The sequence below is a fragment of the Trichoderma reesei genome (assembly GCF_000167675.1).
Source record: "Trichoderma reesei QM6a unplaced genomic scaffold TRIREscaffold_8, whole genome shotgun sequence".
Taxonomy (NCBI): domain Eukaryota; kingdom Fungi; phylum Ascomycota; class Sordariomycetes; order Hypocreales; family Hypocreaceae; genus Trichoderma; species Trichoderma reesei.
The window spans coordinates 960,402-987,981 of record NW_006711155.1 but is presented as its reverse complement, the minus strand read 5'-3'; the positions used below and the strand labels follow the sequence as shown (position 1 = coordinate 987,981).

General features: G+C 54.5%; 10 protein-coding genes across 10 annotated transcripts; 7 read left to right on the top strand and 3 right to left on the bottom strand.

Moving 5' to 3' along the window:
- Window positions 1-83: 83 nt before the first annotated feature.
- Window positions 84-812, top strand: TRIREDRAFT_60608 (uncharacterized protein; the record flags this gene model as incomplete). The annotated part of the gene is made up of 2 exons (XM_006965108.1): window positions 84-394; window positions 551-812. 2 exons carry the CDS (start codon window positions 84-86, stop codon window positions 810-812), a joined length of 573 nt encoding a protein of 190 aa, XP_006965170.1.
- Window positions 813-2,121: 1,309 nt separating this feature from the next.
- On the top strand, window positions 2,122-3,806 carry TRIREDRAFT_77667 (uncharacterized protein; the record flags this gene model as incomplete). Its single annotated transcript, XM_006965107.1, has 2 exons — window positions 2,122-2,212; window positions 2,296-3,806. The coding sequence occupies 2 exons, from the start codon at window positions 2,122-2,124 to the stop codon at window positions 3,804-3,806; spliced, it is 1,602 nt and encodes a 533-aa protein (XP_006965169.1).
- Window positions 3,807-5,355: 1,549 nt separating this feature from the next.
- Window positions 5,356-7,727, bottom strand: TRIREDRAFT_60769 (nuclease-like protein; the record flags this gene model as incomplete). The annotated part of the gene is made up of 3 exons (XM_006964942.1): window positions 5,356-5,940; window positions 6,055-7,519; window positions 7,576-7,727. Coding segments are annotated over 3 exons (2,202 nt in total), but the record flags the coding sequence as incomplete, so codon positions are not given.
- Window positions 7,728-8,985: 1,258 nt separating this feature from the next.
- TRIREDRAFT_107058 (uncharacterized protein) lies at window positions 8,986-9,711 on the top strand (the record flags this gene model as incomplete). Its single annotated transcript, XM_006965106.1, has 4 exons — window positions 8,986-9,157; window positions 9,219-9,306; window positions 9,369-9,502; window positions 9,563-9,711. 4 exons carry the CDS (start codon window positions 8,986-8,988, stop codon window positions 9,709-9,711), a joined length of 543 nt encoding a protein of 180 aa, XP_006965168.1.
- Window positions 9,712-10,577: 866 nt separating this feature from the next.
- TRIREDRAFT_47829 (uncharacterized protein) lies at window positions 10,578-11,858 on the top strand. Its single transcript, XM_006964822.1, has 2 exons — window positions 10,578-10,977; window positions 11,104-11,858. The coding sequence occupies exons 1-2, from the start codon at window positions 10,610-10,612 to the stop codon at window positions 11,633-11,635; spliced, it is 900 nt and encodes a 299-aa protein (XP_006964884.1). The 5' UTR covers window positions 10,578-10,609; the 3' UTR covers window positions 11,636-11,858.
- A 211-nt stretch (window positions 11,859-12,069) lies between these two features.
- Window positions 12,070-14,013, bottom strand: TRIREDRAFT_77661 (uncharacterized protein; the record flags this gene model as incomplete). The annotated part of the gene is made up of 4 exons (XM_006964941.1): window positions 12,070-12,575; window positions 12,642-13,334; window positions 13,433-13,679; window positions 13,916-14,013. 4 exons carry the CDS (start codon window positions 14,011-14,013, stop codon window positions 12,219-12,221), a joined length of 1,395 nt encoding a protein of 464 aa, XP_006965003.1. The 3' UTR covers window positions 12,070-12,218.
- Window positions 14,014-18,450: 4,437 nt separating this feature from the next.
- On the top strand, window positions 18,451-19,529 carry TRIREDRAFT_107055 (uncharacterized protein; the record flags this gene model as incomplete). Its single annotated transcript, XM_006965105.1, has 2 exons — window positions 18,451-18,510; window positions 18,570-19,529. The coding sequence occupies 2 exons, from the start codon at window positions 18,451-18,453 to the stop codon at window positions 19,527-19,529; spliced, it is 1,020 nt and encodes a 339-aa protein (XP_006965167.1).
- Window positions 19,530-21,131: 1,602 nt separating this feature from the next.
- Window positions 21,132-22,459, top strand: TRIREDRAFT_61189 (uncharacterized protein; the record flags this gene model as incomplete). The annotated part of the gene is made up of 4 exons (XM_006965104.1): window positions 21,132-21,180; window positions 21,280-21,440; window positions 21,511-22,218; window positions 22,289-22,459. The coding sequence occupies 4 exons, from the start codon at window positions 21,132-21,134 to the stop codon at window positions 22,457-22,459; spliced, it is 1,089 nt and encodes a 362-aa protein (XP_006965166.1).
- A 133-nt stretch (window positions 22,460-22,592) lies between these two features.
- On the bottom strand, window positions 22,593-22,979 carry TRIREDRAFT_42953 (uncharacterized protein; the record flags this gene model as incomplete). The annotated part of the gene is made up of 1 exon (XM_006964807.2): window positions 22,593-22,979. A coding segment is annotated over one exon (387 nt), but the record flags the coding sequence as incomplete, so codon positions are not given.
- Window positions 22,980-23,695: 716 nt separating this feature from the next.
- TRIREDRAFT_77656 (phosphoglycerate mutase) lies at window positions 23,696-25,882 on the top strand (the record flags this gene model as incomplete). Its single annotated transcript, XM_006965103.1, has 4 exons — window positions 23,696-23,726; window positions 23,989-24,341; window positions 24,410-24,791; window positions 24,850-25,882. The coding sequence occupies 4 exons, from the start codon at window positions 23,696-23,698 to the stop codon at window positions 25,683-25,685; spliced, it is 1,602 nt and encodes a 533-aa protein (XP_006965165.1). The 3' UTR covers window positions 25,686-25,882.
- Between the last annotated feature and the right edge of the window lie 1,698 nt (window positions 25,883-27,580).

Sequence of the window (27,580 nt, the reverse complement as noted above, 5' to 3'; positions counted from 1 at the left end):
CGCCATCATCTCTCATCTCCCCTTTGCTCCGTCTGACATCTGATACTCATCACACACCCGCCAAAGCTTAAACCTCAGCAGCAATGGCCTTCCGTCTGCCTCTCCGTCGCCTTGCCCTGGCCCGCCCCGCCACCGTTGCGCGTGGCTTCCACTCGACGCCCCGCGTCCTGGTCAAGGTCGGCGACGAGGTCCCGAGCCTGGAGCTGTTCGAGAAGTCGGCCGCCACAAAGGTCAACCTGGCCGACGAGTTCAAGAAGGGCGACGGATACATTGTCGGCGTCCCTGCAGCCTTCTCCGGTACCTGCTCGGCTACGCACATCCCCTCGTACATCAACCACCCCAACATCAAGACGGCTGGCCAGGTCTTTGTCGTTTCTGTCAACGACCCCTTTGTGTAAGTGGCCGGGCACCTTTGGATAAAAAGAAGAAGAAGGAGGAGGAGGAGACACTGATCCGTGTGAATGACATTACAGCATGAAGGCTTGGGCAGACTAGCTGGATCCCGTCGAACAGTCAGGAGTGAGTCCATTCGCCACTGCACACACCACAGCCAAATCATCATCGTGCTGACCATTGACAAGATTCGCTTCGTTGCCGACCCCACTGCTGAGTTCACCAAGGCTCTGGACGTGGGATTTGACGAAGCTGCTGCTCTCTTTGGAGGCACCCGAAGCAAGCGCTATGCTCTCAAGATCAAGGATGGCAAGGTCGCTGCCGCCTTTGTTGAGCCGGACAACACGGGCACTGCCGGTGAGTTTTCTCCTCATTTTCTCCTCTCATCTACTCCTCGAGCCTCCCATTTTGGCATCTGAACGAGATTTCTGACTCGGCTTGCTCTAGTCTCAATGGCCGACAAGGTCCTCAGCTAAGGGGAAGGACCAGAGGGCGAGATGAGGCCAGGTAGCTTACTTGCAAAAGCACGGGGCAATACCTGGGTCATAGCGTGTTCATGAGACGGTGCTTTTTATTCCATTCATGAACACACGTCAGTATGTACCTACCTACTAGTAGGCCACGACGAATTTACGCTGTGCATCGATGACCAAGCTATTGAACCTCAATTCACGAGATGCTGCCTGGGCTCATGGAGCCTGCCTTTTTCATGGATCTTCCCCACCTCATGTGCATCGGTTTATCGTCGCCGTATTTTGACTACCTACAACCAGGCGTGATGATGTAGACATGAAATGAAATAGGTTAAGAAGAATCTATTGATCTCAACAGAAAGTAAACATCATCTTTTCGTAAGGTAGTGTCGAGTTTGTTGTAAGAAAACCACACCTGAGGTGAAATACCTTAGGAATGTGGTAGTCGCTCTGATGCTAGGCCTATCGGTCTAGCCACTCCTCTTTCGTACAAGCCTCCTACGTACTAGGACGTCGATTAGACATCGTCATCGTCACTGTTGTCATAGATATCCATGTGCAAAGCTTCTGGGCAGGAAGAGGCACAACACCCGCAACCAGCCAACCTGCTCGCTTCCAGGGATGTAGATGTACTCTTCTTCGCCTCCAGGCATCAATAATCAAGCCATTGTCTGCAAGCTGTTGGCCACCTGACAATGACCCGCTGCCTGGCCAGCTGCCTGCCTGAGTCAGCATTGCCGAGGAAACACCGGCGCCTTATCTGCGGTTCACGCCTCAGCCTGCCCAACTCGACTTTCTTCACATTGTCCCGTTGTACTGTCATGGCCTGAAGCACTTGACCAAGGACTGTCTGCATCTGCCCTGAAGCCTCTCTTCTCTCATTCACCGTCCTAGTTGTACAATATTTTCCTTGCCCGCCTAAAGCCCAGCACGCCTTGTACCAGCAACAACCTGCTGCACTCCCCTTCCCGCCCTATCGTGTCCCTGTGCCTTAGACGACGGAAGCATCGTCATCGTCGAGGCCCCTCTTGCAGCGTGCCGCCATCGCCGTCTCCTGTGCAGCCTCCGCGTCCTCGACCGGCAGGCCTCCTGCTTCTCCCGGCAACCCACCGTCACGATTCCTCCCATAACCAGAAAGCGAAAGGCTGCCGAGGCGACGATCTCATCTAACAACACCGAGAACCCTCCCCCAAAGAGGATCGTCGCCTCAGCTGGTGTCCCTGCCGCACCTCCAACGCCCGTCACCTTCAGAGAAATGGACTCCGAGGAAGAGTACATGTCTCCCATGTCTAGTGGGGACGAGATCATGCCTGATGACAGCGGAGATGAAGTCTCTGGCGCTGAAGGTGGGTCTCTTCTGCCGTCCCTTGATCGGGCCCTTCGGGCACCTGCTTGTCAGCCTTACTAATCCATGCTTTTGGTGTTGTAGATTTTGACGAGGATGACTTCGACGAGCCCGATCCCGATTTCGGCCTCTCGGCGAAAGACATGGATAAGAAGAAGGTCGCCGCCCACACGGTATCCTTCAAAGTCTACGAGCCCTCCGACATCCGGCGCCAGCAGGAGGAAATGATGAGTGACGTGAACATGATCCTTGACATGAGCAAGGAAGATGCCGCCATATTGTTGCGTCACTTCCGATGGAACAAGGAGCGGTTGTTGGAAGACTACATGGACCACCCGGAGAAGGTGCTCGAAGCCGCCGGGCTGAGCAGCAACTCTGCCTCGCAGCCAAAGTTACAGGCAGTCCCCGGGTTTGTCTGCGACATCTGCTGCGAGGATGAGGAGGGCCTCCAAACCTTTGCCATGAAGTGCGGCCACCGCTACTGCGTCGACTGCTACCGACACTACCTCACACAGAAGATCCAGGACGAAGGGGAGTCTGCTAGAATCCAGTGCCCTTCCGATGGATGTGGTCGGATTCTGGATGCACGATCCCTGGACTTGCTCGTTACGCCCGAGCTGACTGATCGTTACCACGAACTGCTCAACCGCACGTACGTGGAGGACAAGGACACCTTCAAGTGGTGCCCAGCTCCGGACTGTCCCAACGCCATTGAATGCGGCGTCAAGAAGAAGGACTTGGATAGGATCGTCCCCACCGTCGAGTGCCTCTGTGGCTACAGGTTCTGCTTTGGGTGCCCGAATCCCGACCATCAACCAGCGCCCTGCGATTTGGTGAAGCGATGGCTTAAGAAGTGTGCCGACGACTCAGAGACGGCCAACTGGATCTCGGCTCATACAAAGGAGTGCCCCAAGTGCAGCTCGACGATCGAGAAGAACGGTGGATGCAACCACATGACGTGCCGCAAGTGCAAGTATGAGTTCTGTTGGATGTGCATGGGCCTCTGGTCCGAGCACGGCACGAGCTGGTACAACTGCAACCGGTACGAGGAGAAGAGCGGAGCCGAAGCCAGAGATGCGCAAACCAAGTCTCGCACGTCTCTGGAGCGCTACTTGCATTACTACAACCGATATGCGAACCATGAGCAGTCCGCGAAGCTCGACAAGGACATTGCACAGAAGACGGAGAAGAAGATGGTGCAGCTTCAGACCACGTCAGGCATGTCTTGGATCGAAGTGCAGTATCTTAACTCGGCCTCTCAGGCGCTCCAGACCTGCCGGCAGACTCTCAAGTGGACCTACGCTTTCGCCTTCTACCTGGCCAAGAACAACCTGACGTCGATTTTCGAGGACAACCAGAAAGATCTGGAGATGGCCGTCGAGAATCTGTCTGAGATGTTCGAAAAGCCCATTCAGGAGCTGGCCGACCCCAAGCTCAAGGTTGATATCATGGATAAGACGTCTTATTGTAACAAAAGACGCGTCATCTTGCTCGAGGACACTGCCGAGAATCTTGCAAAGGGTAAGACAGCAACTCGCCCCTTTTTAGTTTACGATTTTCCACTGACCAAAACCTATAGGCAAATGGACGTTTAACGCTGACCTTATGAGCGGATCAACTGTGTTGCTCAACAAACGTTGAGAGCAACGCGACGGTCCTGGCTGATGGGACCCGCCAACATGTGGTTGGCGATAGGCGTTGGTACATGCTGTCGTCGTGTCCATATCTTGGAGCGGCACTTCCCCTGCGCTTCTTTCTCACAGCCTATAAGAGGTGGGCGAGATGAGACGACTCCGCGAGCCGATTCTTGCCACCCCGTTCAGTTTTTGCCTACGACTTGATGCCTTGTGGCCACCGGCCAGGGACAAGTACTCACTTGCGCATGATGCATACCCATGCGCATCATAGGGTGACAACTTCATACAGCGAGCTGGGTCTCTTTCACATCCATCAGCGACGAAGTGCGCCACTCAAAGGGCGACTGCATTTCAAGCGACAACAATGTTCGCTCTTTCTCTCTCTCTCGAGTATAGACTTGGTTGTGTTTTGCATTTCTTTTTAACGATATTCGACGACTTGACCACGGCGTTTGCGGCAACGGATACGGTATATGAGGACGGACGGGTTCCGCGGTTTCACTTGGCTCTTGATGCCTGTTTTCCTTCCCACTTGTCATTCTTTTCTTCTTTGCCCCCCTCCACCCCTCTCTCTTAGGGGCATGCGCCTCTATTCTCTGTCTCCAAGTCATGTATGCAGTATATACGGGACTGTTTTCATCCAGCGTCATGGTTGCAGCATGCACTCTTCAAAAGACGAGGAATCTTCCGCATGGACGCAGCACCGTGGACCCGTGGGAAGCGGGACAATGGATCATTGAAGAAACAGAATTCTACAGCACTCTCCCCCTCTCGCTCTTGATTTTTTTCTGTTTTGCCTTTTATATTGCTATCTCGAGGCTGTTAGCGTAAAGAGCATGTATACATACTATACCAAGTCAATAGCGCAAAAGACCAACATATCAGCTTCATATATACCTTACATATATCCACGATGACTTTTTGATCGGTAAAGATAAGTGCAATGTACTACTAAATCGGACAATGAAAGCTCTTACATGGAGTTCAGAGATGTATCCATGATATCTACTGAAAACTGCCTATCCATGCCTTTTGCCACTATTCTCCCACTCTGCTATTCATTTCCAGTTCCCACCGTCACCATCCCATGACCCTGGTCTTTAAACAGGAAAATACGACACTTTTTCATACTTCGTAACGAAACCGCAAAAGGGGGAGATCTCTGTCAAGTTGGGCCCAAGAGCCAATACCCAGCCCGGACGACGCAGAGAAATTTAAACAAACCAAATCGCCAGACCCGACTCACAAGTTCCACACACATCATGAAGAAAAAAAAAGAGGAGGCATGGTCCCAAACGCCGAAAGATCCGACAGAAACAAGGTAATGAGTCCTGAAGCAAACGCCTGCCCGTGGTGACATCATTAACACATTAAGGTTTAACGGCAACAGCAGCTTCCAATGCGTTTGATGAGTTTGTAGAGAGGTCGGCAAAGAGGACGGTAGGTAGTTGGGAGAGGGTAAACAGAAAGGAAAAGCCGCTGGCATGTGAAGACAAGGCAGTGTCTCTTAAGAATAGGCGAAACGTGCAAGGTTGAGCTTCTTGGCAGGCAGCTGGATCTCGTCGGCGTCGTCTTCCTCCTCTTCCCCGTCGCTATCGGGTATGATTTGGTCTTCGCTTCCGCATGGATTATCAAGGGCCTCCATTTCGTTCAAGTCGACCTTGGGAGGATGGACATGCGTAGCGTCAACCGAATCCTTGACGCCATGTTTCTCAATTGTAGTCTTCCGCGGCGCGCTCCCTGTTGGGGTCGTTGGGCCCTTCAAAGCCCACGCTCTCATCCGCTGTAGGGGCGTCTGTCTCGTTCGGGCTGTCGACGGCGCGGTGGATGCTGTTGACTTTGCACTGAACACTGACGAAGGTTGCGACACACTTGATGCTGGAGTATCTGAAGAGGTAGAGGAATAGGCAAAGCGTGTAAGACTGGATCGGGGAGGAGTGCAGGTGGCTTGAGGTGTCGCGGGTGGCAGCTCTGGGGGAGGCACAGAAGCATCAGCCGGAGATTCGGGAATGACGTCGAGGGTTTCCTGCTGGCTGGCGTCTGGAGTAGTGACTTCTGTTTCTTGGCTCGTGTTTGAGGGTTGGGTCGTATCCTGTTGACTACGCTCCAGCTGGCTGGTGTCCGTCCGAGTAGAATCTTGTTGACTGTTATTGCCTTCAGGCTGGCAAGGAGGAAGCTCCTTTTTATTGTCCGAGAATATCGACACACCTTTCTTGAAAGGTGGTCCAGACGCCCAGCCTTCAATGTCAGGCAAGTTCTTGAGTGCTTCATCCAGAGAGTCATCCGACAATAACAGATACGCATCGCTCTTTGCCTTTCGTGGGCTCCTCCTGGCCGCTTTCTTGGCGGGAAAGAAGCGACTCTTCTTGGGCGAACCCTCTGTGTCAGCATCAAGCGAGTCGTCGCACAGGCGGGCCTTCTTTGGCGGCCTGGTCGAGGTCTCTGCCTGGGGTGCGTGATTGTTTGAAACACTTGCCAACAGGTTCGTGATTGGCTCAGTTCGTCGTCGATACAAACGAGGTTCGGTTCGTGGGACAGCCTGTGACAGCGAAGGGGAATCTGCGCCATCGTTTACCGGCTGTCCCGACTGTTGCGATCCCGGTATATATGGCCTCGGCAGTGGAAACACTCGTGGAACGGCACCCCCTGCGGTGATTTGCGCAACTCGCTGAGGGTCAACAGAGAAGCAGTTGGCGTCCATCTCACCCATGGGTATCCGGTAATGGCCCTTGAAATATGAGCTGATGGGCTTGGATTCCGGTCGAGTAGGAGCATCGGTGGCTGCAGCACTTTGAGAATGCCTCCGCTTCGAAGGCGAGATCGGCATAACGATTGGAAGCTTCGTGATGGGGTTGACATCGCCGCTTGCGATTTTGCGAGCCATCTCCGGCTCGACATAGGCCCCGATGAAGGGCATTTCGTCAGCCGTGCGCGTCCCGTCTAACTCCGTGAGATGTACCAGCTCCTTCTTGGTAGGGCAGTATACCCACTGGTGCAGAAAGGTGAGTTCCGCCTGGTAGAACAGGGTCAGGTAGTTCTCTGATATCCGCTTGCCGTCTAACTGTAGGAGGCGGACAATGCGCTCGGGAGACTTGGTCTTTCGAATCATTCGGTATGCTGTTTTGAGCCCTACCCCTGGGAGGCCATGGAGATAGTCGCAGCCGCTCATGATTGCCATTCGCCGGAACTCGGTATCGCTCCAGCCAGTCAAGGAAATCTCACGACAGGCACAGAAGTCTCGTCGGTTGATCTCAATGCAGTTTCCATACTGGTCCAGCTTGGTTAGTAGTCGCTTTGCACCAAAGACCAACAGATCCGAATCGTCAGAGATGATTCCACTGACGAAGCCGTGACGCTCCAGATAGACAAGCTGGGCATCTGCCTCATAGGGGGCCACGACGTAGGGGATATCCATCTTCTTCAGCTGCTGAATCAGGGCGGACGCCATCTCGGGGGTGATGTCGATGCATTTTTGAAACTCCTGCGCTGCCTGGGAGGGCTTTCCGGCTTTCAGGTACTCATTGGCGAGCTTGAGCTTCTCCTCGCGCTTCTTGGCACGGGATTCTTCTGTAGCGGCCTTGCTGGGGAGGAAATCGCCGTCAAATACCATGTAGGGCGTGACGCCAAAGTGCTTCAGCATCTTGACTCGGTGCAAAACCCCATTGATGTACCTATGAGAATACTGTCAGTGAACCGCACATAATCACCCACAGTGTCCTGCACTTACTTTTTGGTAGGCTTGCCTTGGCCCAGCTCGACGGCACAGGAATAGGCAGCGCGGTGCAGCCAACCGTAGCCGTCGACGGCCAGAGTCTCGCCATTGTACTTTTTCAGCTCCGTTGGCCTCTGGATGGACTTGAGTATCGGTAAAAGTCCTGCTCGCAGGGTCAGCACGACAGCCCACTGATATCAACAGTCATAACCACGGGCCATCTGCTGCCGAATGATGCGTCTGTCCATACCTGCTACACCCATTTTGAGCGCCCACCCTTAAGATCCCACCGGGTCCAAAGATGCAGTGAGCAAGTCTCCAATAGCTTCTGCCACAAAGGGCCCCAATCAACGATCAATTGCCCCCGGTCGCTTCACAATCCAGCAGCAAAGACGCCCATAGAGCGAATCCCGAGCCCCGTGACGCGGCGGCTGCTGCTGCTGTGCACGATGCTCCAACAGAACGCCAGGCACGTCGAAGGGAGGCAATGATACGGCTGTAGGAAGACGGGCCACGCGTCGTCGAGGCGGTCCGGGCAGACTGAGGAGCGGCTGAGGAGGCACGTCTGTTGGTGTAGCAGCTGAGGCGGGTTGAGGAGAAGGAGGTTCACGCCTGTGCAGGTTCAAGCTGCATCTCGGCTAGCGGGCTTATGGCTCTGTAGCTGCTGAGACAAGACGCGCCGGGGGTGGTTCAATGGGCCTGGAGCGCGTGTCGTAGCGCTGTTGGCGTGGGTTCAAATGCCTGAAGCCGGCAAGATTGGCCTGGCAACCAGTCTGTTTACTTGTGGAATGTACTTGCTGCATCTGCCGCGCAGAGCCGTGATCATACGAAAGAGGGAATTCGGCATACTTCTTGACAGATTTATTGCATCGCCCTTTTTGACTGGGCAATTGGGCCGACCTTGTAATAATTTTTCGAAAAGCAAGGCATTATTGTCCATTTCAAAGGTACAAACGATCCATAGGTGATATTCTAGATCGTGGGGCGGGAGCCAAGCGATGGAGACTTGGACAAAGTACGGGTGATCTTGTCTTAGATGGGCTGCCTATTGTGCCGCCAATATCGAGAAGACATCAAGTAACTATGAATCACGAACTACTGGGTAGAGTAGAGGCATTGAATATTTTTGCCTTTGACACACAATTGTTGAACTTCCAGCGAAGAGAATCCATAACATGCCGTCTTACAAGCAGCAAGTGGCATTTGATGTCGCCAGCAGTCAGAGCTTTATCCGAGCTATAGCCGTCACGGCTCTTGACCTCAGCCCTTGCCTAATCGAGGACTACACCCCTGCTCACCTCAATGAAAAAACCTTGACTTTGGTCGTCTCTCACCAGCAAGACAACCAAGAAAACCTGCGATTGAGCAGCGATACGACAGCCAGCCATCAGATCATTGCGAAGAGAAGAGAGACTATCACCGAAAATGCCCAGCACACTTCACAAGACACGCAAGCAAATCTCCAAGAAGCGCAATGGAGAGGTCAACGCACTACATGAAAAGTCCAGAGACTCCCTGAGATTGCACAAGGCTGGTGTAAGAGACCAAAGACTGGAGAAACTTGCGGCGGCAAGGAACAAGAGGGAACAGCCAATCGGTATGAAACTCGGGAATGAGATGATCATGTTGCTTGGCCATATCTGACCTGTTGCGTGTAGTGGAGCGAGTCACATTTTTCCAGCAGAAAGTCAGGGAGAAGGGCTCAGAACCGCTTGAAGTGTCCGCCATCCAGGCGCTTATTCACACGTGAGTCTTGGCTCGCTTCGGATTTGAATGATTCTTTGAGCTGCTGCTGACTCTAAGAACAGCTACGTCCACCAGTACGATGAGGAGTATGATGCTGTGAAGAAGACTCGCCGGGCTGGACGGCCCGCCAGCACCAAGGAAGATCTCTTGAAGATCAAGATTACCGCGCTCGAGAAAGAGTACCAGGCGGGATTCTGTGAGTCTTTTCTTGACATGCTTCTCACCTTGGGATGTCATCCAACTAACCATTACATAGTGATCCCCGACATCACATCAGCCGAAAGCGTCAAGTCCCTGGACGCCTGGGAGGGCTCCTGGGCCTACCTTAGCAGTCTCCCCTGGATCAAGGTCACGGCTGCAGGCAACGTCCGTAAAGCTGAACTGCCTTCAAAAGCTATAGTTTGAGAGACTCTCTGCTCTCTCAAGCTACTCACTCGACACTGTTAACGGTGCACTTGCACATCTTCCCTCTATGCCTCCTCCCAGTGCGGGCCAGCGACCAGCAAAGGAGGAGGTTGTAGCAAGACACGGGGTCTCTACATTGTGGCAGGAAAACCATACGTGGAAGTCACCCTTTGAAAGAGGTATCCCGGGAGCTAGGCTCCCATCGCCACCACAAACGGCTTGCCACAACGAACTCATTCGGGCGACGACTATCACTTAGTTCTTGGTGGGACAAGAAACTACAAATGCGCTATGCAGGCAGCACTACTTTGGAGTTCAGGATCCATTACGACAATCAATGAGCTGTGCCTATCAATGATGCAGGGCTGGGCGGCACTGCAGGCATTAGAATAGCTGTGCCGCCTGTTTCTACCCCTCGCTCATATGAATTGCCATTGAGGCGGAGTTTGGTGCAAAGCTGGTACATAGGACATTAAAGAGCGAAATCATAGAGATCTTCAGGTCAATTCATTTGAATTAGTGTTCTGGCCATATCACATGTTAAAGAGATCCCAGCGAACCGCAAAATCTCGCCTCACTGCTTCGTATCCAAGATGCCCAAGATGCTTGAAGTTCGGTATCTCGTAAAGTTAAAGTGCTTGCATTCCAGTACGTCAGTCACGTGGGGCAGCAGGCGTAAAGCTGGTGGGTAGAGCTCCATCAATGGACCCCCAGCTTGGAAAAAAATCGAATGAAAAAAAAGCAGAGTGGCGCTACCTCCAAGCTACTACTACGACTACATCACTCCCTCTCACCAAAACCATCTTCCAACATCCAATTCCTTACTCCTCCTTCTCTCTTGTGTTACTTTCCCACCAAGCAGAAGAACCAGCAGCAGCAGCAGCGACATCAATTCACAATGTTCTCCGTCAGAGCCCTCACCCGCGCCGCCCCGCGGACCATCAGCCGTGCCGCCGGCGCTTCCCTGCGCTCCTCCGCCATCGCCCGCCCCGGCCTCGCCAGAACCCCCGCCGTCAAGGCCCTGCTGCCGACCCGGGCCGCCGCCGCCTTCTCCACGACCGTCCGCCGGAGCAAGGAGGAGGATGTCGAGGTCGACGAGGCCCTCTCCGCCAAGCTGGAGAGCGAGATCCAGATCGAGGAGGACATCAAGGCCAACGAGCAGCAGCCCGCCAGCATCAAGGACTTTCTCGACAACAGCCCGTTTGAGCTCGTCGACACTCCCGGCCAGGAGGTTGTCAAGCTGATTCGCAACTACGGCGATGAGAAGTGAGTCCTTTTTCTTTGTCTTTGCCTCCCCCCCTTCCCCTTTTCTGAAGTCAAATATGAGCAATTCCAATCCACGAGCAAAACTTTTACTGACTTACCCTTTTCTTTCTTTCTTTCTCCTGCCAGAATCACCATCAGCTTCTCCATCGCCGACATCACCAACTTCGACCCCTACGCCGACGAGAACCTCTTCGACGAGGACGACCTCCCCGAAGAGTCCTCCGACAAGCAGTCCCAGCAGCAGCAGCAGAACCAGGACGACGGCCTCGAGGGCGACGAGGAGGGCCTCGACGAGGACGCCGGCGCCCCCATCAACCTCTCCATCCTCATCGAGAAGCCCGGCAAGACGGCCGGCGCCCTCAACATCGACGCCACCGCCCGCGACGGCGACATCGTCGTCGACAACATGTTCTTCTACGAGGACGCCACCGTCGCCCGCATCGACAACCCCGAGGCCGCCCAGAAGCGCGCCGACGTCTACCCCGGCCCGCCCTTTGGCAGCCTCGACGAGGACCTCCAGGTCCTCATGGAGCGCTTCCTCGAGGAGCGCGGCATCAACGAGACCCTCGCCGCCTTTGTGCCCGACTATGTTGATGTCAAGGAGCAGCAGGAGTACCTCCGATGGCTCAAGAACGTCCGGACCTTTGTTGACGCGTAAGGCCTGATTGGACCAAAGAAAAAAAATTAGGCAATTGGGAGAGAGAAAATGTATGATTTTTAACGTTCGACCATTTGGGTTACGGTCTGTGTGAGGGAACGAATGTAACGATAGAAAAGCTTTCATAAGGGAAATGTCCTCACTCATGTATCATATAACGGGTCAATGTTGCCCGACCAGGTACCATAATTGATATCACAGGAAAATAACAAACGCGCAAATCAGATGCTATGGAGTTGAATATTTTGTGATGCTCTGCCTACCTCTGGTTCTTGGTTGACGACATTGCCCCTATATTAACCGCAAGATCGGCCAAAGGCCAAGCACGTTTGGGGGAAAGAAAGCGCGATTGAATGAAGGAAAAGCATAACCTGGCCCCAAACTCATCTAGAAAGAAAAAGGAATATATCTGTAGTGTGTTGCAAACACAATCTATGCGTATAGGCCAAATTCAACCCGCGTGGTATATGTATATATGATGATCATCCCATATTTCCTTGTTCCGTCCAACATTTGCAAAAGCCTTTCCAAAGTCTTGCCTTCTCTTGCCTTGTCCCTCTTCTCATTGTGTCTTTCACAGATTCTATAGGATGCCTTCGAGGTTCCAGTCGCCCTTCTGGGCCCGCTCGAGAACTTGCTTACCCTTTTCAGTGAGGTCGGGCTTGCCGCCGTTGCCGACGCTGTGCTCAAAGAATACGGGCTTCCACGTCTCGTTATTCTGCTCTCGCTTCCGAGCCTTTTCGCGCTGAGCCTCCTCCAAGGCTACCTTGAGCTCGGTTGCCTTGGAGAACTGCTTGGAAAGGATGGCATCGGTGACGCCACCCCACAGGCGAAGTGACTCGTGGGGAAGCATACTCTCCTTCGGGGGCAGAACCTTGGGAGCAACGTTCAATGGGAGAATATCAATGATGACATGCTGTTCTTCAGGAGGTACGGATTTCTGATGGCACACAGAGTTAGCCGCGTTCGTAGACTCCGGCAGGGGTTCAAGGGGAAGAAGACATACCATGGGTCTAGGGCCAAGCGAAAAGACAACCCTCTCCTTCCAGGGTCCACTCAGCCTAGCCAGGACATCCTCGTCCGGAACGTCCTGAACACGGGTCTTGTTGTCATTCTCTGGGTCGTACTTGAAGATGACACCGTCAATCTTGTTGGTTGTGCGGCCCAACCAGCCTTCTTCGACGTAGTGGAGGATGGCTTTGATCTTGGTATCAGGGCATGTGATGTAGGCCATCTCGCTCACCGATACGCTCAGGGTTCCGCGGAAGAGGCCGCCAAGATGGGCAGCGGGATGCGTCAGCTGGTAGGTCTCATTGTTCCTCTTTTCAAGGGTGATGAAGATGCCCATGTTGTGCTCGCCGGGGAGAACCTTGACAGATGTGCCAGTAAATTTGGCAGTGATCTGGTCGAAACCTCTGGCGGTGATGCCCTTTTCGGGACAGGTGACATAGAAGGCGCTGACCGGGGGGTGGTGTGATGTCTGCTCAGTAAGGTATGAGATTCGGAGGGGCTTGCCCGCCTCGTTTGAAGGCGTGCCATGTTGGGGAACGGTCAAAGACACCGAGGAGGAGCTGTTCTCGCTCTTGGCGGCCGCCTTCAAGTTGGCAGCCGCTCCCTTGATTGAGCTCGCGCTCGAGCCGGGGGTCTGAAGGTCGGTTGTATTTATTCGGGGAGCATTATCTTCTGTCTCCCAGTTGCACTGCAGAAAGCACAAGCGTTAGCGATATGGACACCCCTCACAGAACCGATCCCAGATCCGACACAGTGTCTGGCATGGGATAGTGGAACTATGCTCACTCTAAAGAATTCGCCGAGACACGAGTTATACGGCTTGCAGGGCTTTCCCTTTGCATATTTGAGATCTTTTGTGAGCCAGAAGCGAATCACTTCCAGCATTCGATCGAGAGGCTCATCAGAGGTGCCGATGGCGACAAAAGCGTTGGGTGCGTCGAGGTAGGTCCAGTACTCGAGATTCGGCGTCGGCTCGAGGAGCTGGGAAGGGAGGGAGAATCGAACAGAGGCGAGGTCGGTGACTCCGATGAACCTGGAAAGGTGCTCATTAGCATGCTGTCGCTCCCGAGTTTACTGTATGCATCCAGCACGATTCAATTTGCACGGCTCGTCGCGGAATTCCGTCTGAAAGCAATGCCTCTCTGTCGAGGCTCTATTGCCCCACCAGGCCTTTACCGCCGATTTCGCCTCTGGCATCGCGAGGCAACGAAGCAGCCATCGAGCGTGCAGATTGCATCAACAGGAATGTGCCTAAAGAGTCTCACATACTTCCTCAGGATGCCCAAGAAGGTGCGCAGCTTTGATCCCTCGTTGTGGCCCTCCTCGGGCGTCGCAACGGCTGGCGGTGATGGCGGTGATGACGACATGGTAGGTAGTAAGACAGCCAAGGCGAGGGCTTCTGGAAGAATCGCTGCAGAAAAGGACGGGCTTGGGCTAATCGATATGCGCCGCCTCTGCCTGGTGAGCGGGAGAAGGCAGAAGTTGCAAGCAGTGAAGAGGGAAACGGTTGAACCTGGAGAGGCACGATGCAGAAATGTTGACTGATGCCTCTTGCCGGCCTGAGGCAAAGCAGGTGAGAAGAGAGTGGAAATCGCCTTTGCAAGCCACGCAGGCCCCGGCCAGCATAAGGAAAAAGTCTGGAGCCGTCCGTGGTTTGGCGTCTCAGAGGGGCGCAAGAGGGGACAGGGGGGCGGCTTGGAGGGGACGCGGAGGGACCACAGGGGGCTGCTTCGCTGGTTCAGCGCCAGGGACAGGGATCCTCCAGGGCAGCGGCAACCACTAAACAGCCCGCAACCGCTTGAGCGCCAAGCCGCGATGCGCTCCAGTGCCGGATAGAATCTCGCGATTGGATGCGGTGCAAGTCGAGGCGATAACGATAAGCACGATGCTGACGATAACAAGAGGTTGAGAGGTGGACGCCTCACAGCCAGTGAGTGTCTCCTGCATAAGATACTTGGTACTGTAAAGGCTCTGAAGCTGCCGGAGACGATATGTCAGCGGATCTCAACCCCCTCCGCCCTCCCCCATACTACCATTGTTTCTCTTTTTTCTTCTGTTTTACCCTCATGCCAGCGATTTCCCGGCACCTGGCTCGGAACCAAAGACGACCGGGCTAAGGTCGCAGCACTTCGTAGGCCCTCCATGCATCGGAACATGGCGACGGACCAATCATCAGCCCACATGGCCAACCCTCTGGCTGGCGATGGCACTGCAGACACGCCGCATGGCGAGGTCAAGCCGCAAGGCCGGACCTCGTGGCCCGAGTTGGCCACATGCATGCCACTGCTCGCTTCTGCAAATGATCAAAGACATGTCCCCCCTTCGGACTGATAAGCGTGCATGAGGCGCGCACTGGAGGTGCGGAGTATAAGTTCGAACGATATTTTGGCTCACTCGTAAGGGAGGCATCATCTTGGCCTCTCTTTGCGCATGCTTTTCAATTGAAACGTCGGGGTGCTGCGACTTCGTGGGTGTACCATGCAGGACGCCGAACCCATGTTTGAGTGAAATGTGCTTGTATGAGTTGCTGTGATGCGGTGCGGTGCGATCCTTACAATTGTCTTATATGAGGATGTCGTGGCACTCGTCGCACCCCGGGACAGTAGCTACCCGGCAGTCTTTGGTGTAAATGGGACATCAGACGCATCTCTGTGCTCTGTTCCTCGAAACAAAGGGCTGCTGATCATCCGAAGCTGTGATACCACTTCATCTGATCAGCTAAAAAGAAGTGGAGAGCCCGCCCGGTTCGGCCCAGCCTTGGCGCGTGAGGTCATAATCACCAGCCAGACGATGAGCCCAAGCACCCTCATTACCCTGAGCTTCCTATTACATACTGTCAGGGCCCTAAAATGGACAAGCGGCGATGGGGGGGAAAGGTGTCGTCGTTGGTCGATCAGCTGTCCAGGCACATCTGAATCTCAGATGAAATCTTCGTGCCCCAGTAGGTCGTCGAAAGAGTACCTACGGAAATAAGGCAGTCAAGTCGGCCGCTCTCTGACAAGAATGCTCGGAATGCTTCGCGATGTCCCGCCAGCCAATTGCCCGAAGAAGGGCGGATCCCTCTAGTATATCTTGCAGAGTGGGACATTTTCACAACCAACTACGGCCATGCATCGAAGGACTATTGTGTTTCGGTATGCCGTTCTCCGATGCTTCACCTTGGCCCCGATGCCCTCTGCGATGCGCGGAGGTTACGGAAGAGCTCAACCTCGATTGCGACAAAATGGGTCTCCTATACGGCCCGTGTACGCTGTTGGTGGCTTCAGCTGAAGAGAACGCACCCCAACGTCATTCATGCGAGGCGCCACCAGATTGAGGGAACATGCACAGAAACATCGAAGAAACATCGAGAACACAAAACAGGCGAAGCCACCACGTGTCGTGAACGCTGGCCGTTTCATTCATCCTCGCCATGCCACTCGACCGGTTGAGACGGTTGTGTTGAAGGGGAGGAAAGTCTCGATAGCGACAAGGAGTAGAAACGCCTGATAATACCGTGAATCTGATAATCAGGATATGTTGTCGGAAATAGGCCAAGTTCGAGTCAGAGTGGAAAGACTTCGTACTGTACATCCCGAACGGGGAGGAGAGGGAAAAGCGTTGCCTTGTTTAGACGGATCAGACAGCTCCTCCGGTGAGCGTCGTGATTGTCCTTGCACCTGAGGTATGAATGAGCTCACAAAATACTGCCAAGGTTGATCTGCCGTAAAGCTGGCTTCTGCAGGGCAATGGGCCGTGTGAGCACCACGTGCATGTGTCGAAGGAGATTGACGAAAATTATGTCATATCTACGGAGTGTGGGGTCCCGAAATACTGGAGTTCAAGCTGGGTAAGAAGGTGAGCTAGAGATTCATGCTGGAGAGGATCGATGGGGATTGTGTCATAGCTACCGAGTATGGGGTATAGGGGTATAGGTAGCCAGCCAATGTTGGCCAAGAGGCGTGCTCCCATCGGTATGCGTCTAAGTATGTATGTATGCTGGCATTGCGTGCATCGAGAAGCAAGGCACCGCTCGCGACTAAGAACAGCCGCACGCAAGGGCCACCGCGGCCAGGTAAGGTATGTATGTATGGACTGTCCCGCGAACAAATGCTTGGTAGTTAGTCGTCGATCCCTAGGCTCAGGCCGCAAGAATGGCTTAAGCCCTCCCATCTGGTAGCGTCGATGGCCGAACAAAGACTGCTGAAGCGCGCATCTTCGGGAGGTTGGATCCCCGGTCGAGGGTCGTCTATTGACCCGGGCCAATCACAGGCGGCTCGCCACGTCTTCCGAAAGGGACAGGCCAAAAGCCTCCTTGACCGAGCGCTGCTGCGTGACATAACCGACGACCCAGTTCCTCGGGAGGTGGCTTCTGGAAAGGAGAGCTTCCGTCGAGGCTGTTGCCCAGAGGGCTGCATCCAGCCGGTACAGGCTCAGGCTCAGGCTCAGGCTCAGGCTGTGGCCGTGGGTTCTGACGCAAGTGGACAGTCATGCGGAGCGCTCCCATTGGGTCTAGCGCGCGGATGGCTGGCAGGGGAAGCTTTCCCAAATCCTGCCATTCTCGGAGCGCAGATCCCTGCGCCAGCTGTTAAGCCACGCTTGTACTGCCAAGTACCGCCGCTGTGTGGCCCAGCTGCGACGGGGGCGGAGCAGAAGCTCCGTTGTGCCTTTTATCCTGCCCTGCACGCAGTGGCTGGAGTGTTATCTCTTTGCTTGGTCATCGGTTGATAGGTGCGATATCACGATCTGAAGGCATCCGAGGGCTGAAAAAAACAAGAGATGCTGCTGCGGTGGGCACTCGCAAGGGGGAGGAAGCGCGCAGAAGCAGGGAGAAGCAGCACCTCCAAGCCCGAGGTTGGCCAGTCTGGGTCTCTGTCTCAGACGAAAATCAATCCAAGGCAGAGACGGCCGAGAACGAACAGCAGCATCACCGTTGACGGGGGGAGGGGCCGGCTACACAAGGCACAGAGCGACGGGCGGCAGGTTAGTACCTAGATACCTGCAAGGACATTTTGGAATCAGATATATCTTTCAGCCGACATCTCGACGAGCACAAACAGGAAATGGTCAAGCCACTGCTTTCGTGCGTCCGTGAAGACATCTCAGCATCGGCCACGGCTCGATTCACGGCCTGCGCCACGGCGAGCTACTACTAGTACCTGGGCGGTACTTGGCCGCGCTCCCTAGCACTAGCAGGCTGGCTGTCTCTCCGCATCGAGATCGCGATCTCCCGTTCAGAATCCGATGGATTCAAAAGTTACAGATCGAGGTGGAAGCACTAGCCCGGCCATGCGTTTTTTCGCTTCAGGATGGGCCTGGGAACCTTCTAGCCCCGAGAGGCAGAATAAATATAAGCGCAGAGCTATGTCTCGTCCACTTCAGCGCATCTGCTTCATCTTCCTCTGCTGGACGAATTCCTGCCTGCATACGTCACTTTGTTGATACCGGGCTCGAGCTTCTTCATACCTTACCCGAAATACCTACTTAGTACTCTAATCTACTTCCCGTTTGAGGAATAACGACAGCGGCTGTTTGGCATTGCTTTCCGGTTTCGTCTGTTTGCGGCAGTCCTCCCTGGCCGCATCACGCAGGAGCCCACCAGCCATCTTTCGCTCGTACCACCAACAGCTCATATTTCCATCTCTGACGCAGAGCTTGTTCTACTACCTACCTACTCATCTACCTTACACATACTCTCTACTCTATTAGTTGTTTAATTCATTAATCGTTGCCGCCTCTTTGCAGTCTCTGAGCTGCATACCTTATCACCTGGTCGAACAACCTCGACGACAGTGCCTTCATATACAACCTATCATTGGACGAAAATGACTAAGAAGACAGAGGTCGGCATCAAGCAGGAGCGGCCGCAGAAGGACAATCGCCAGGTACATCCTCATTCTGCTGCCCGTCAGAGAGCCTTTATCGGCGTGCTAACTCTTCCAAGTCGGGGCGATCGCATGACGAGAACAGAGAGCGAGCATTCATAGCAGCCTCGCGACGGAGAGATCGAGATCTGGATGCGCGACTCAAATCTGCCCTGGATGCCAGTGAGATACACAAGAAGCGGACGGGGAAAGCCCTCCGGATCACCCGCGAGATTGTCGAAAACGAGGAGATGTACGAAGAGGAGGAGCCCGAGCTGCACCGCCGCAAGGTCTTGGGTGTCCCTTCTTCGGCGGGCGGTCCGCAGCCCGACCCGGGCAAGCGGGTGTGCGAGCTGATAGCGTCGTCCGACCAGGAGTGGCGGCAGAGTGCCATCAACATGCTGTTTGCACGCTCCTTTCCCAAGTACGAGCAGCAGGCCCAGACTATGAATACACAGACCATCAGCAACCAGTGGTACCAGCCACAGCCCACGATACAGCATTCGCCGGCGCAGACTTCGGAGATGGTCTCCTCTCCTGATGTGCAAAGACACTTTTCTTTGCCCATGATCTCTACATCCCACATGGTTGAACGGACCCCTAGCCTACCGGTGCAGTCTCCCTGGATGGATCGAGCTTCTCACATTGTACCGACTTCACCACCGCTGGCACCCCCTGCTCTGGCGATGGGACATACTCCTGAGGGAAGTCCCGAAGGGCGGACCCCTGAGACGACGCAGATGGCCGGGATGATGCACGCCTCTCCACCATCGCAGTACATGGACTTGTATTCTCAGTCCGTGGATTCAGGATTCAATACCCCGTCAGCCGAAATTTTGGGCGACTTTGATTTCTCACCAACCACTGAGACGGACAAGTACTCGTCCGAGTCACCTATTACTCCGGACGACCTTATTTACCTCAACCCGGCACAGTTGCATACCTTGTCCCAGGTGCACACAACATGTGCTTGTGATCCAGCTTGGAATCAGACCTGCAAGGCCTGCAAGGGTGATTGGGATCCTCTGCCGTGGGACTAAAGAGCTATACAACGGCGCACCAAAAATCTCTCCTTGTGTCAATTGCATAGCAACTTGTACGACAAGTAATCTATTATCGAGTTTCCGCAACCACACTGGATTCGGCTTCATTTGGTTTCGGATAAATATTACATATTATCGGCACCTAGGGAAACGAAGAGTAGCTATATAAGGCATTTGCATCTCAACAGCAGTTCTCTATCTCTACATTCGATGGCCCTGCTTTCTCTGTTTTCCCGTTCACCTACTTCTTTTCTGTCTTTGAATTGCCTTTACTCTCATTTCCCTTCCTAGAGAGTTTCTATTGTGGCTCTGTCAGGTGTGTTCTGATTTTGGCGGTCTTTTTGTTGGGCGTTTGGGGTTTGGATGGGTTGGATGGGTTGGATGGGTTGGCATTACGACGAAAAAGGGAAACTAGAAGAGGGCGTCAAGTTGTTTCGTTGCTTCGGTAGTATTATAGGTCTCGGTTCTTCCTTCGGATACCCGGTGCAAGTCGAATAAACTGCACGCACCTCGCAAGCACTGCAACGTCTCTCATGTGCATCCTCGTGATTGACAATAGCATCAAAATTTACCATGCATGATCATTTGCCTTAGTTACCTAATTTAGTGAAACATGCTGTCACACAGTGACACTTGCCACGCACATCCCACCAGCACGTCAAACAGACCTTTCCCACACGAGGCCCGAGATTGTCGCATCCAGTCTGCAGCCTCAGCCGCAAATGACGTCTGTTCTGCCATGCGTCGTACTGTACATAGCTTCCCACTAATAGCCGGCATCAGAGAGGCCCCTGACCGCAGAGCTCTCGATTGGCCCCTCACAAGCTTCTTCCAGCCGTACGAATAGGTAAGCAAGCGTTGAACCCCTCATGATCCCTGCGTTGCAATCGATCTTTCCAGTCCCTTCGCATGACGCTCATCCTGCTGCAGCAGCGGCACGTCAAGCTATCGATTCCATCTATTTTACAGGGTCCTCCTAATAATAAATCTCCGCGGCAGCAGCTCCCCTCAGCTTTCTTGCCACTTCTAACTTGGTTCCTTCTTCCACTTCACCTTCCCCAAACTCAATTTCAATCGCAGCTTCATATCGCGTCATTGGCAAAAAAAGGACAAAAAGTGTCATCTGATTCGAATTGTCCGGACTTTTGCACTTCTTTCCCCCCAATTGCCATACCATCGAGAAAACCCCCCCCTTTCCCTTGCAAGCTCCGTGTAATTGAGCACCGACCGGCCGGAGCTCTCCGTCTTCGATCGCGTGTTTGCGTTGCAGAGAGGAAAGACCACCTGACCTGGCCTACGACACTCTTCCTCTTTCTCACTTTTGACGATTCTGCGCCTCGGTGTGAGGAGACACAAGCGATCCAGAATTCGCAGCTGCCTTGAGAAGCTTGTTCAGGCAGCACCAGCCAAAATCACTCTGGACGAGGAAAACATAAATACTACCTATCTACCTTACTTCTTCTCATTCAATTCTCCACTTTCATCGTCTCCTCTTTGCTACCAGACAACCTCTCGTTTCTTCTTCTCCTTGTCTCCTGACGGCGGCCAATTGCATGCTAACTAGGGAAACGACGAATCGACGCGACGATTGCTTCAGTCATGGATCCAAAGGAAAAGTTCTATCGTCACTTTCGTGACAGCGTCGACGGTAGGCTGCTCTTGCTTCTGCTCCTACTTCACGCTCACACAATGCGCGTTCGTCACATATCGCACAGTTGCTAACGGGTCTTCCATTTTGCTTTCGCAGCTCTCCAGGATCAGATTGATCAATTAACTCAGCTATCCTCCATCGGTGGCGAGCGTCAAGATGCCACGGACAACATCCTCGCGGGCATCAGCAAGCTCCAGAATGAAGTCGCCGATGCCGCCGAGTTCACGCCCGCATACGACCGACGTCAGTATTCAGATGTCTGTCCTCCATGAGACCTCCTGTTGTGTGAGAGAGGCTAGACTGAGCTGACCGCCATTCGTGCTACAGGCAATCAAAGGCCTACAGGATAAGCTTAACGAGACTCTTGCCAAGTTTGCACCCAAGACGAGATTCCAGTTTAGGCGCACTGGAACAGACCACATCGACATGGGCGCACCGGAGAATGATCCGCGCTTGAACCCGGGCAGTCTGTCTCGACGACCGCGTAGTCCAACGACTGCTCCGGGTGCAGCGAGGAGCATGGCAGAGGAGAACCGGGATATCGTGGGCGATCTGCCGTCCACGGGGAAGAATTACAACGAGGAGCTAGCCAAGCCAGACCTCGCATCTATCCGAAAGCCCAGCTTCTCTGCCGCGCAGAGCATCGACATCTCTGACCATGACGGCCTCCACATCATTCTTCCGTCCTCGGCGTCGCGGGCCACAGCAGCGGGCTGTTTGCGAAACCTCAAAAATTGTGTCATTGACCTTTCGATACCCACAGCCCAGGGCGCACCATTCCCGGGTCTTATATTGAAGGATATCGACAGGTGTCTTATTGTGGCAGGCAGAGTGAACGGGCCTATCCATATCAACGACGTGACCAACAGCATTCTCGTCGTTGTAGCGCGACAGGTTCGGATCCATAACTGCAAGAACGTCGATATCTACTTGCACTGCGCCAGCCACCCAATCATCGAAGATTGCTCGGGCATGCGCTTTGCTCCTTTGCCGGAGTATTATGTACGTGATGACGATCCGTCGACTTCCTTGTTCGTAGAGCGATTGCATCGTGCTGACATTCTCGATTTAGCTGACGGAGGCCGACAAATCGATCGAGAATCAGTGGGATCAAGTCGATGATTTTAAGTGGCTGAAGACTAGCCAGAGTCCGAATTGGACGACCCTCTCCGAGGCCCAGCGGCTTTCCGACGAAGTGTGGACGAAGATTGTGCCGGGCCAGCCGGGCATTGGTGTCGAGAAAGTACTGGCCAAGGTTGGAATCCCGCCAAAGTAAAGCTGTTGTAAAAAGCGGAAGCGGGCTATTGTATCGTCGAGCCCTGCGTAAGTTAGGTATTGCGAATAGCTAGCAGCTCGAATGAAGAATATATCGCGCTATGATTCAAGAAGCTCGATCCAAGCGAGACGCTTCACAGCTCCATTTTGTCACCACCAGCGTAGGCATCCTTGCTGAATTGTACACCGTTCTCGCGAAGCTTCTCGAGCAAGGCCCGCTGCAAGCCGATGCGTGTTTCGAGTTCCTTGATCTCGGCCATTTGCTCTTCGATGGAGCGATCCATGTCTGGCAATGCGCGCACCTGGGCTCTGGCGTGCTGCAGCTTGTGCTTGAGCTTGTCGGTAGCACCGGGGACGTCCTTGAAGGAGAGCTGCTGGCCGCTGCTGCTTGGCCCACCGGGCGTAGCTCCTGTGGTGATGCCAGACGAGGACTGGAGTCCGGCGCGGACCTTTGCGAGGACGATGGACAGCTCGGACAGGGCGTCGAGGTCGTCTGGAGACAAAGTGGGAGGGAGGGCGAGCGCCGGCAGTTCTGAAGCCATGCTGGTGGTGGTGATAGTCGAAGAGATTGAACGAACGGCCGATGGTTGTGCTGCCAAGATCGGAGGTTTGCGAGGAGATGTTACCAATGCGGCAGGGAGAGTGACGGAGAGGTACCAAGTTGAACGGACGAGTTAAGAATGGTGATTGATAATAATGGCTGGCAAGGCTGGGAACGGCGTGCCCCGGCTGATTGATTGGCTCTGGACGAGTTTTACTCTAATGCTCCGAAAGCGGGTTGACGAAGGAGAGTCGATGGAAAGCAAAGCAAAACAAAGCAAAGCAACGGCACAGGACAAGCAATTGGCCTGCCTAAGAGAAAAGCGGCCAAAGGAGCAAAACGGGCCGATGCACGGGAGGGCCTTGTCTTAGCGTAACCGTGCTGTAGTAATAGGTACTACTACAGTAGATAGGAGCTGTTGCTTCCTGTTATCGCTGCAGAAGTTGGGTGGTGATTTGAGTGAGTGAGCAATGACATCGATAGCGGCTCGCAGCCTATCAACCATCAACCCCACCATCCGAAGACTCTTAGTCCAGGTGGGATGTTTTCCAGGTTTCTGCCGCGTCAAAAAGATTGACCTCGTCTCTCCCCTCAAATCACGCACCTAAACAGCCTCCTCTTCTCTACGACTCGCTTCTCATCCTACCGATTCAGACAATTGATTGAGATTAAATCCTAGTTGATCTTGCCCTGACCATGTCGAAGACAGAGCAAAAGGCCTGCCTCAGTACGTCTCCTCCTCCATCTCCTCCATCTCTGCCCTCTTCTCCATCTCGACGACCCCAGCCTCAGCACAAGCCATTGCCCAGCCATGCCCTTGGCTTCCATCAGCCAGTTGTGCGCCCCAGCCTGCGGCGTGTCAACTCGGCGCCTGCAGCACTCCGCAGTGGCTCGTCGCCCGGTCGCCCAGATTACATCCTCACCTGCTGCTTCGTCCTGATCTATCTCGAGCTTGGGTGGCTAACTCTTGCGCTGTTGCGCTCCCATAGTCGTCATTGATGGCTGGGGCATCCCGTCCGACGAGAGCCCCAAGGATGGCGACGCCATTGCGGCCGCCGAGACCCCCGTCATGGACGAGCTCTCCAAGAGCGAGACGGGCTTCACCGAGCTCGAGGCCTCGTCGCTGGCGGTGGGACTGCCCGAGGGCCTGATGGGCAACTCCGAGGTCGGCCACCTGAACATTGGCGCCGGCCGCGTCGTCTGGCAGGACGTCGTCCGCATCGACCAGTCAATCAAGAAGGGCGAGTTCGACTCCAACGAGACGATCAAGAAGACCTTTGAGGGCGCGGCTAGCGGCAACGGACGCCTGCACCTCTGCGGCCTGGTTTCCCACGGCGGTGTTGTAAGTTGGCTCTACAACTCGAACAACTCGTGACGGACAGCCTCGGAACATACTAACACGCTGCACAGCACTCGAAGCAGGAGCACCTGTACGCCCTCCTCAAGGCCGCCAAGAAGTACAATGTCCCCAAGGTCTTCATCCACTTCTTCGGCGACGGCCGTGATACCGACCCCAAGTCCGGTGCCGGTTACATGCAGGAGCTGGTCGACTTCATCAAGGAGCTTGGCCTTGGCCAGATTGCCACCGTTGTTGGCCGATACTACGCCATGGACCGCGATAAGCGATGGGAGCGCGTCGAGGTCGCTCTCAAGGGCCTCGTTCTGGGCGAGGGCGAGGCCAGCGAAGACCCCGTCGCTACTGTCAAGGCACGATACGAGACGGACGGCAACAACAACAGGGATGAGTTCCTCACTCCCATCATCGTCGGTGGTGACGAGAGCCGCATCAAGGGTAAGTCTGCCACTGTTATAAATACTTGTCTTTCCGGAGAGAAGGGCTGACACTTGAGGAACAGACGACGACACCGTCTTCTTCTTCAACTACCGATCCGATCGCGCACGTCAAATCACCCAGCTGCTCGGTGATGTCGATCGATCTGTCCTGCCCGACTTCCCCTACCCCAAGATCAAGAAGCTCGTGACCATGACCCGCTACAAGACGGACTACCCCTTCGACGTCGCCTTTGAGCCCCAGAAGATGGACAATGTCCTGGCCGAGTGGCTCGGAAAGCAGGGCGTGGAGCAGGTGCACATCGCCGAGACGGAGAAGTACGCCCACGTCACCTTCTTCTTCAACGGCGGTGTCGAGAAGGTCTTCCCCCTCGAGACCCGCGACCAGGACCAGGACCTTGTGCCTTCCAACAAGTCGGTTGCGACCTACGACCAGGCTCCCGAGATGTCTGCGGACGGGGTTGCCGACCAGGTTGTCAAGCGCCTTGGGGAGCAGAGGTTCCCCTTTGTCATGAACAACTTTGCTCCCCCGGACATGGTGGGCCACACCGGTGTCTACGAGGCCGCCATCGTCGGCTGTGCCGCCACCGACAAGGCTATCGGAAAGATTCTCGAAGCCTGCAAGAAGGAGGGCTACATCCTCTTCATCACTGCCGACCACGGCAACGCGGAGGAGATGAAGTTCCCTGACGGAAAGCCCAAGACCAGCCACACCACCAACAAGGTGCCCTTCATCATGGCCAATGCCCCCGAGGGCTGGAGCCTCAAGAAGCAGGGCGGTGTCCTGGGCGACGTCGCCCCTACCATTCTGGCCGCCATGGGGCTGCCCCAGCCTGAGGACATGACGGGCGAGTCGCTCCTTGAGAAGAACCTCAAGAGGAGCGCTGAGGAGTAAGCATGTTATGAGCTTACCTACTTTTATGACGATGACACGAGGCGGATGAAGCAAAGGAAGAGACGACTACAGCAAGAAGACTTGACAGATACAGAGACTACGCGGGCATGATTGAAAAGAGGATACGAATAGAATAAGATGGGCAGGCTGCATATATTAGGATAGAAACAGAAGCATCAAATCAGAGAATATCACTATCAAGTTTCATGTGTGGCGGTGCTGTACTGTGTTGTACTGACATGGGCCCCGGGGTTTCTGCTGCGGGTGATTGTCGTAAGATGACAAGGTATAGTAAGGCAGCGACAGCTGGGCATACACACACAAGTACATACCTAGCCGTGTCTGTTCCTGGTGCCATGCATCTCAGCCCTATCATATGCTGAGCATGTGACTTACCTTGTCCATGTGGCATCTCGGATTGGACCCTTGGACCCTTGGGAAGAGAAGCTTTGCTGCATGCACCAGCTTGTCGTGATTGCCTCCAGGAGCATTTCCTCCGGCGATCCCCAAGGGAGTGTGGAAAAGCACCTCTGGGCGTCGAGGAACAAGATGGGAATAGCCTCCCTCTTGTGGAGACGGAAGCTGCCCAGGAAGATCATGCCTGAGGCTGGATAGACTGCCCGTCCTGCAGCTACTGTATGTACCAACAAAGGGTGGGCGGACAGTACATATTCGTACAGTAGCGTGGGGGTGAAGCGAGGGAGAGAGATGACCAACTCTTCTGGCGATGGGAACAAAGCTTTGTAAAGTGGTCCAGCTAAGCTTTTCTTCTTGAGATTGCCGCCATCGTCCCAGATCTGTCTTCTTCCCAATGATCCGGGTGACGGGTGGCGGCGTGTCGACGATCGTCTGGTGCAAGGTCAATCAGGGTCCTGCCATGTCAAAAGAGGTGGCAAACAAGGGCCCGGTGGCGAGCAAACAGGCAGCGGGAACAGAAATGCCAGAATGCGAAATCACGAAGTTTGTCCGCGTGGAGTTTGCGATATTCCAGAATAGTAATCGTATTGCAATAGCGCCGCTCCATCCCATGGCGAAGCTTTTCCCCTGTTCTGAGGAGGACCGCTGGACGCAAACCTCTTGACGAATCGGGGCGGTTCCTGGGGGCCCTGACCGACGCGTGAGGATGCGACTATTGTGTGTCTCGACTAATTTCGCCAGCCGCGACATGTCTTAGATCTGGACGGCCGCCCTTCGATCTTGACGAACTGCACCGCTAGCTCAGATCGAAGGGCGGTCCTGTCCTAAGGCGTGGCCTCTAGAGAAGCACTGCCTGTGCGACAGAGACACGATACCGCGACTGTGGCACCGCGTGTATTCCATGTGTGAGAGCTGTTGAGATGGGGAGAGGGAGGCCTTTGCGGAGAACCTGCTGCTGCCCTTGGACCCTGGGCGCAGGGGGGGCCCGCTTGTCTGTTTCGAGAAGAAGGAGGACGCAAGTTGAGCAGATGGAGAGGATGGAGATGCGATAGTGGATGGCAACAGGATTCACAGGGGCTTCGCCTCATTCGACCATTATCCTGCCATCTTGCCAACTTTCCGTCGTCTGAGGGCATTCCGGGCTGCCAAAGCGGAGCCCATTCTCGGCGCCGGCGCGTCTGACTGCGAGTTGGTCAGCGGGGCCGTATGTCGGCGATGCCGCCACGTGATCCGCCGCCTCTGGCTCCAGCAAGTGGAAGCGCTTCGACGGATGGCGAGGCGACGGTCCCGCGTCATTGTGGCCTAAACGCGGCAGCAAACTTGCTGTGGACAGGGGAAGCGGTGGAGTTTTGGCAGCCCGTGAGGTGCGCTTCCTCCAGGGACGAGGCCGATCCATGCCGCTGCGGGCGCGCTCATCATGCATGCGTGCGCTCAAGGGTGAGAACCACCGATAAGGGTCTCCGTGCGAAGAGCGTCTC